Source organism: Populus euphratica, unplaced genomic scaffold (assembly GCF_000495115.2).
Source record: "Populus euphratica unplaced genomic scaffold, PopEup_1.0 scaffold1841.1, whole genome shotgun sequence".
NCBI classification, from domain to species: Eukaryota; Viridiplantae; Streptophyta; class Magnoliopsida; order Malpighiales; family Salicaceae; genus Populus; species Populus euphratica.
Genome location: NW_011501687.1, coordinates 1 through 9,628, shown reverse-complemented (window position 1 = coordinate 9,628; position 9,628 = coordinate 1). Strand labels below are relative to the sequence as shown.

Below are 9,628 nucleotides of genomic sequence, written 5' to 3'. Positions count from 1 at the left end.
AACCCGAAATATTGTTTACGCACTTGTATGGTCATAAACAGTAGAGGATAGCCAAAACCATTGAGATATTAGGCTTTATCTTATGTTTTAGTTTAATTTATATGAACTTTTAATTGAGATTTATTAATTAGGTTTAATTTAATTATTGTAAGTATTTTATTTAATAGACCATAAATCAAATCAATTGTTCTAATTAGGATTTTAGTATTTATATCCTATTTTTTTTTAATATTAAGTAGTTTTATATGAATGAAATAAGAATTGTAAGGTTATATATTTCTCAATCCCATATTCTTTTCTCTCTTTGATTTTTGTTCTTAACTTTTTCTCTTTAAAAGCTTCTTTTCTTTTCTTTTCTTTTCTATTTTAATTATTTTCCTATTTTAATTCTTTTGTTTATTGTTAGGCATGAGAATTTTTAAGCAACATAATTTGCAGGCAAGTCAGCGCAGCTGTGACTAATAGTTTGTCAGCTCAAAAATGGGAATATGTAAGCACTAAAGAAAACGAAAACGAAGATAAAGTGAAAAGTACGACGAAGCGAAGTCTATTTTTGTGCTCGGCGAAACAACACGATCCTTCAGTTGGCCATTCAGCTTGTCCAGCTGGACAGTGAGTTCCAGCAACAAAAGAAAACTAGAATTTTGAGTACGTATATATGTAAACCTCCCCGAGGAATAGATTCAAAAGTCTAAGATTGCTCAAAAGTGAGTCTACTGAATCTTTCTGTTGAATCGCAATCAGTTCTGACAACTTAATTAATGTTTAAACAGCACCCATATAGCCACAGAAGAACATTCTGTCTACAACCCCGTCAATAGACTCAGAATTCCAGATGCAACAGCGCTCAGCAAACATCAAGATGTCTAAGATCATATGGAGTTAATGTTGCAATGCCTTTGAACCAAGTGTAAAATATTGTACAGTCAACCTAAGAATTTTCTGTAAGAATGGTAAATTGGACTCCAAACAAATATCGTTTCCTGCTTGACTCTGGTTATGCTAAGCCTTCGCTTCTGTTGCTGCATGAAGTAGCTCATCTGGAGTTGCAGCTGGGTCCAGATCCCAACACTTTTCTGGCAAATTACTAGCTTCTCCTTCAAGTGACCAAGAAGGCACCTGATGAGAAAAGCGTACCATCTCTCTCCTTGGAATCCATCTAATGGCACCCTTGTCGGTATTCCTTTGGTATACTGTTTTGAAACCAGTCAACTTGATCAGAGGAGCAACACAAACTCCAAGCTCTTCAGAGTAATTATCAAGGACCTCTACCATCTCATACTGGTGCCTGACATCATCTGGGGTTGATCTGTTCCAATCAGGTGACCAGTTTTGATAAACAGCCCAAACATCTCCACTTTTTGGGTATATTCGAACACAACCACCTCTCCCAGGCTTTTCTCCTTTCACAACATGAGAGAAAATGTTGACTTGATCAACAACATCAGAATTCCATGCTCTGAAGTGTCCACAAGATTTAGTAAACCCAGAATCTATCCAATTTACTACCCCAAATTCAGTATCAGTTTTAGAGTTCAAGTAAGTGATGTGAATCTTAAAGGGTTTAACTGAGACCACCTGGCGAATCAAACAGTATAAGCGAGGCATACCATCATCTTCATCATACAATGCCCATATTTGTTTTGGCTTGAAGCATTCCTCAGCTCTATCTTTGTCAAAATCATGGAAATCAGGGTCAGGGACTGTTATCGAGATTGGCTCGATTTTGTTTGGCTTTGTATGACGACCAGTAATATCAGAATTTGATTGTTTAGGAGCCTCTCCTGCCTTGGTGAACAGATCTTCAATGTTCTTTGTAACTGCTGCAGCTGAAGCTAATCTCATCTCCTCCAATTTCTTCCTGATGTCGGTCCTTGCTTTGTCAATCAACAACTTTTTGGCATCAAAAGCTGGCACAATCAAGCTGCGTCTTGTTGGAACTTCACTTGGAATGGAAAGCTTGGTGTCGTGCTCAACATTTGCACATCCGTTAGCTAGTCTTACTTCTGAACCCAATTTAGGTTCATTTTCTTCATGCCCATTTCTAAAAGTAGAACCAATAGACACCTTCCTTTTCTTATCAGGTCTACCAGTCTTGGAGCCTGAAAATTCATTACTGCTTGCAGATACATCAGAGTGTACTTTTTCTGTGGCAGTTTTCATGGATCGCCTTCCATTGGCTGCTGGTTTAACCTTTGCTGCACTAACATTTCCATTACCCTGATAAACAATATCAGAAGATACTGCACATGATTCATTGGGACCCACAGCATCCCCAGAAGTTCCAGAGAATGAGCTCCACTGAAATGAAACATTTGAAACATGCTCATAGCTGTTTCCAGCATCCAATCCTGAGACCCCATTTCCTGTATATAGGGTAGTGGTGGTTGGGACATATGCAACCCCATCATATCCATGACATCTATACCCATTACCAGGGACACATGACCAAGGGCAGTAAGGGAAAGAACCATTGACAGGAGCTGCCCCAGTTTCAGTGGCAATGAAAGTACCCCGGCAGTTCTTACAAGAAAGTTTCTTATTCACATACTTCCGAAGATACTCATACTGAACTTTACAAGATGTGCAGACTGTCCAGAAAGTATCAAGTCCATGAGCAGTGGGTGAATTGGAACATTGGTTATATCCTGTAACCCCAGCAGCATTGACTGAAGATAAGTTTGTCTGAACAGCACAAGATGCCATCTGTTTGTTTCTCTTGACATTGTAAGTGTTTTTCTTAAGACTATCGGACAACATAGTCCATGCTTCAGATACAAGTTTAAACGCTCCATCAGCTCCCACAGTTTTATTCTTATCTGGATGGAGCAACACGGCCATCTTCCTATACTGCTTTTTCACTGCATCTTTATCTGCAGAAGGCTTCAAACCAAGAATAGAGAAATAGTCAACTTCACCATTGCATTTGGCCTGAGAGGCAACATAAACTTCGAAAGTGGCCACCATCTGAGATATACCCTCTAATCCAGGACACAAAGTTTTTGCCTTTAATGCATGGTTCATTGCACCAGCAAAATCTCTCTCGGCAAATCGCTTCTCAGCAAACTCTTTTGCCTTGACAGCCTCTTCTATATTTGATTCCATCTGGACCTTCAAATCAAATACAAAGCCAAAATCTTGAAGCAAAAGCTATGACGGACCCAGCATGCCAAAAACCAGAAGACACATCATTCTCATGCATAACCACATTTGCTTATCTGCACAAATTATTGTCAGAAACATTTAGGGTCTTCGTTGTATTTCAAGAGAACGCCAGAGTAATACCTCAAATTGACCAAGTCCAAAATTTATGAATGCGATAGACTAATTCTCGTGAGGATTATAGACGCAGTCACAATTTGTTGGGATTTCAATTTAGTCTCAGAAGATTTGATATCAAGTAACAATACTAAGATTTGATATCAAGTAACAATACTTGAAAAACAGAAGGAAACAATAAAAAAATGTAACTCATAACCTAAAATATCTAACTTTCGAGCTCACTAATTAAGAATATTAAATCAAAAGGCTACAAAAAAATAAGATATACAATGCTTGATCTCTTCACTCTTTCAGCAATGAAACAAAATGTAGGAACTTTGCATTAGATGTCACTCAATTTTCTCAGTAACCAAACAGTCACAGTTCAAAATTAAAAACCCATTTCATTACACCACAGCTCCAAACAAACCAATATCCCATTTCACAGTAAGCACCCAGAAGCAGACACATCAGCTCAAATTCCTCGAATCAAAAACCAAATTCAACTACATAACACCAGAAATAAATGCACAAAGATCGAACCTCAGATTATCCATTATCAACTCAAACTCATCCATTAATAACAAATTTACACTCTAGACTAACAAAAACAAATTACACATGAATTAAAGAAAATAAACAAATGAAGAAAAAGAAAACTCACCAAGATTTAAGCAAGAAATGGGAAAGGAAGCAAGACCCAGATCGCCACGTGTACTTACGAGATCGAGCAAATCAAGGTAATGAACTGATTTTTTTCAGAAACTAAGTGCACTTATAGCATTTGCTCTCGCGCCCAAAAAATGACAAAGTTACTCAATGAGGAGTATTATTAATTTTTGGAAGCTATCACAGTGTAAAACGGTAAGAGATTTAGGGTTTTCAAGTGATTAAAGAAATTGGGTTAAAGAATTAGGGTCGGATTTGGGTGAATCGGCGGCGAGGAGTTGGGAGATTCCCACAGATCGCCGATCAGAAATGAGGGAAAATTAATAAATAAAAAGGAAAATGATAATTTTCGGTGGAAGTAAACGGTGCTAATACTATTTAATGGTGGGTCTTGATATAGTGCGCATGGATGCGTTATTGCCCCCTTTTTTTGTTTTTATTTTTGTTTTTTAATCTTATTTTTACATATTTTTTTTGTTTTTGTTAGAGTCATGTTTGGTGAACGAAGACGGGTAGAAATGGAATTAGGTAATGGAATCATTGTATTTTTGCTTTTAAAATAGTCATGTAATTTACTTTATTTCGAGGCAGACAAAATAGAAAATCTATTCACTCTTTTTGATAAGTAGAACCTCCTTCCTAAAAATTCAATGTGAAAATGTATTATACATATACATTCCTATATATTTGCATTCATGTATTTATGTTTTGAGATATTTAAATGTATGTATGTTGCTAAAAAATCCAAACCTATGAAATCTATAAAATTAAATTTTTGAGGAAGAAACATAAAGGATGAAGAATTTGTCTATCATTATATTCATTTTTAATGAGAGTATGATTCCTTGAAACTCAACATAGTTCACATTACTAACCTACTGAGAAGACACATAAAAGCATATCTAATAAATGTTTATTTAATTGGTTTGTGATTTTTTACCTAAACTTAGGCTGTAATCCAACCATAAAAAGGGATATCTGGCCAAAGTTAAGAACTTTGTTGTAATATGGTATTTGTGCAGCCAGTTATACTTGCACTAACCTTTGTAACTATGGATGCATCTGATACCAAATCCTCTAAGATAAGATACTTTGAGGATATTGAATATGAAAAAATAGCAGCATTAGAGGCAAGAATGAGGGCCATTAAAAGTGTTGACTTATATGATCCCGTTCGAGCTGTCATAATATGTCTCATTCTAAATATACTAAAGAAGTTTTGTGTACTTAAATTCATCAAATATATCAAAATTCATTGTCCTTCCACTCATTTCAAATCATACTATAATAAAATGGTGGCAATTATGCATGATGAAAAGTTATTAATACATTTCTTTCAAGACAATTCGAATAGAGCCACATTTAGTTAGTACATAGGCTGGGTAACATAGAAAACTGAAGTTGAAAAGATCTAGTAGTTGCTTTCATTAAGCAATACAAATACAATATGGATATTGCTCGACATGTTTAGTTTGTCTCTTTTGAAAAAGGGAGATAAAGAGACTATATATGCGTGAGCATGCTTAACAATGAAAAGATTCCCATCCTTTTAATTACACCCCCCACTCTTTTGATAGAAAAATGATCAATTTGTTTTCTAAAACCATTAAAGCTCCCTATTATGAGCATTAATAGGTAGCTCAACTTAATAATTTATTGATGTTGTAGTATTGATTAAGCATATTGTGCAAAAAAATAAAAAGTGAAATGATTTCTACACCCACGAAGAAAAAAGTTTTAAAGGAAAAAAGTTAGATGTTAATAATGTCGATGGAGGTTATAAAGAAAAAATGAATAATTTCCAAAATTACAACACTAAGTCTTTTCATTCCAAATAGCTAATGTCAATTTCAACTCACATTTTCCCACTTAAAAAAACTAAAAAATAAAATAATCAAGCTTAGAATTACCTAGAAGAAACTACCAAAGAACTCAAGAACAATTACCCACATTATCCTTATATTTATGTTAAATGTACCAAAAGCTACTAAGTATTAGACAAGTAGCTCAAGTTCCTCCCAAACCACTATAACTACCCTATCCTAATTAGTACAAACTAGAGCTTACTTGTGAATATCATGCAAGCATGGCAGGGCACAATATTAACTCTGCAACCAATTCAAAAACAAGCTCTTATAATTTATTAAAGTAGGATGGATAATGTTTGATGAAGCTCCTAATATGAATACAAATTATCTACCTAATCATATTACAAGTAGTGAAGTTGTAAATGCACTAGAGATTAGAGGCTTTAGGACCTTAAAGGTGTCTATGGATGAGATCTATAAAATTCTTATAAAAGCTGGATATGAGGAGAATGGCTGTAAAAATGGGCTAATGAATGAGAGTTTTGCAAGCATCACCAAAAAAAGGGTTATATGATTGATCAATGCAAAGATTTTCACCATGAAGTGATATAGATGTTAACTCAAGATACTTTGTGAATTGGGCAACAAGTAAATAGATAATTATAGTTGATGAATATTTGAAGATAGTTGACCTTTGCATCAACAACTTAAAGTATGAGGATAAAGGACAAAGTGTGGAGACAAAAGTTAAAGTTGAGGTTGAGATTCTGCCTCAATTGTCTATTCATACAGTTGAAAAGACTCATACAAAAGCTTTTATGAAGAGGCTAGTAGATGGGAAGAGATCCAAAATTGGAAAGCTGAGCCTATTCCTTACGTGTTAAAAAAAATAATTGCTCTTGTTTTATCATGTTTGTTAAGATGTTTTATATTTGTTTTGTTTTGTTTGCTTTTATGATCATGCTGGCAATCTAGTTCATAATGCGACAAACTTTTCCCTTTGTTAATGAGATCATTCATTTTCTTTGTTCAAAATGTGTGTTGCTTCCTTTTTACTTTTCTATGCAATACACACTTACACAAGCATGTCTTTTGCTTTTTAGAATTCTAAAAGTGAATCTTCTATTAATCTATTAGGCTAGGATTTCTTTTATGTATTTCTCTCTATATAAACTTTGAAAAAAAATGACTTTTCAAAAGATCAAATTTCAATAAAAAAAATTTAGGAAATCAAAGTTTTTAGTATAAAATTCAAAAGTCAATTTGATGTTTGTTTTTAATAAGTGAGTTTTGAAAATTCAAGTAATCTTCGAATAAGGTGACAAACACTTAAAAACTTGACAAATAAACCAAAAACCATTCATACTAACTTTAAAACTGAGTTTTAGTTGGTTGAATAATGATGTATAATTTAATTTCTTGGAAATTTTTTTTGCAAATCCAACTAATCACAATGGATGAGAGCGAAGCTTACTGGTCCTATATATATGCGTTTGAGATGATGAAATACCATCTTTTATAATCCTTTCATAATACTTGAAAAATATCCTTTGCAAGTCCCTATTGAGCCTAATAATTTTTTTCTTGTAAAAAAATTATGACTTGGATCACACCCCATACTAGGAGCAAATACAAGAAATATATAGGCAATTTGATATTAGATTTATTCAAAATGATTCAGAAAGACCAAAAATGCTAAAATAAAGCTAAAGTCACATAGACATTCTTAAAAGGGTTGAGCATGTCGTGTAAAGAAAAATGATGATGATCAAAATCAAATGAAGAAAACAAAGACAAGTAGTCCAAGCCCAATACTAGAGGCATCAGAAGATCATTTTATAAGATAAATCCCAAGATTTAGGAGGCCATTAACTAAAATGAAGAAAAATAAAAGAAGGATTTAGAACAAGTACTATCATAGAGCAGATATGATAAATATTAAGTAGTGGTCATGATACCCCAATAATGGTACTTGTGTAATTACAATGATAAATATGAGAGCTTTGAAAAGTCACAATCGATGAGACAAATTGCCCATATAATAAAATAAGAAAACATCATCCAAACTTATCAGATTAGCAACCCTTTTAGAGATAAAGTCTGCAAGTTGTAGCTCGAGTAGGTCAAAACAGAGGAGCTTTGCCAAAACAAAGGAGCTTTAAAAACTTACTATAAAGATTAAAGTGTTGAGAGACAAAGTATATGACAAAAAAGACCTATGTTTCTTAGATAAAAATATATAAATATTAACCCCCAAAGTATTGCATTTTGATCCTTTTAGGGATTCCAAAGAAAATCCTTGACAAATTTAAATTTTTTTCAAGCAAAAAAGATCCATTAGAGGTTCAATTCTTGCTAGTATTAAAGTAAATAAATCAAGATTTTTAAAATATAAGATCACAAGATTATATGAATGCAATTTTTAAGTATATCATTTTCAGAGCACTTTTATACCACTCATTTTTGGACAACATTTTTGAAGCATATCATTTTGAATACACTGACATGACCAAAAAATTGATGTCTTCTCCAAAGTAGTAGTAGTAGTAATAGTACTTATAAAAAAAAAAAAACATTGATGAGAACTTTGAGATTGAAGATTAATATAAGGATTAAACAATAATAACAACAAATATCAAGGTTAGAGGATCCACTAATGGTATGTCAAACAAGTATAGTATAAAATCTTATTATTTAATTGAAAACCACACACAAAGGAGGTTCTAATCAGATTACAAATTGTTAACATGACTATATTAGTTATCTTATTTGATTAATGTTAATACTTGTAAATCTCGTCAGGCATTCATGATTATAATTTATGTTAACAACAAATCAAGTTCCTTTCATAGCTCAGGTGTTAGTTATACCATACAGTATGGGCTATGAAAGTGTCAAGCATTTGTTGTACTAAGTGTTATATAACACAAATCTAAATTAGTCATTTAATAAGCAAAGTATTAAAGAGTGAACAAGATAATAAATGTAAAACATGTTAGTATTAAATACTAAAGTCCATATTAAGTTTACATTATACTTATTCTTACACCATTAGTATAATCTTTTCACCTTGATATAATAAACTTACATAACATAATGAAAGAAAGAAAAATAAATAAGCAAAATAAGAACATAAATAAGATAAAACTTAACAAAGTAAAGGAAAGGAAATGAAAGGCATACACTTGATATTAATGAAAGAAAAATATAAACACAAAAAATATAAAAAGGCAAAGTAAGAGCATAATTTTGATCTGGAAGCCAAGATGCCTAAATGCATAGCAAACGGCTCCTTTTAGAGGCCAAAATTAGAAACTATTAATAAGATGGCTAATTGATGAGTGCGTGGATAGCTCTTGACTTTATAACAATCATTATCTTCTCTTATTTACCCAAAACATCATTGGTAATGTTAGAATTGGAACCACTTAAAAATATAAAAGTTGTAGAAAATTTTCTCAGCTTTCCAAGAAAAAAATTAAAGTCATTTAGACTTTTAAAACTCTAGATATGGGTCAAACATTGAAGAGTATTCGGGCTACAAGATAGATTCGAACTTCTTTGTTATTGCTACAATTTGGACTTGAAAATAGCCTTCTTAAATCTTGGGCTCCATGAAAGTTCAAGGCCTATGTTTTACCTTTCCATCCATATAAAGTAGACCTAAATCTGAGATCTACAACTCCAGAAATGACCCAATTACCAAATAGTGTTCCGATTTGGGCTTTACCAGTATCTTTTTTCTAAGTTTGGCCTTCTCTTTGTCTTTTCAATTTTAGTTCTTAAACTCATCAATCAATCTTTTCATTTATATGATAGGCCTGCATTTAAAATGAACATTTACCACAAATTAAAGATATCTTATATTTAACACTGACAAAACCTGAAAC

General features: G+C 32.9%; 1 protein-coding gene across 1 annotated transcript; it reads right to left on the bottom strand.

Moving 5' to 3' along the window:
• Positions 1-531: 531 nt before the first annotated feature.
• On the bottom strand, positions 532-4,311 carry LOC105118270 (uncharacterized). Its single transcript, XM_011016182.1, has 2 exons — positions 3,926-4,311; positions 532-3,218 (listed from the first exon to the last, which is right to left on the bottom strand). Exon 2 carries the CDS (start codon positions 3,103-3,105, stop codon positions 1,003-1,005), a length of 2,103 nt encoding a protein of 700 aa, XP_011014484.1. The 5' UTR covers positions 3,106-3,218; positions 3,926-4,311; the 3' UTR covers positions 532-1,002.
• Positions 4,312-9,628: the final 5,317 nt, after the last annotated feature.

Coding starts and splice junctions, on each gene's coding strand:
- LOC105118270 (XM_011016182.1), bottom strand. CDS start 3,105: ATGGAATCAAATATAGAAGAGGCTGTCAAGGCAAAAGAGTTTGCTGAG.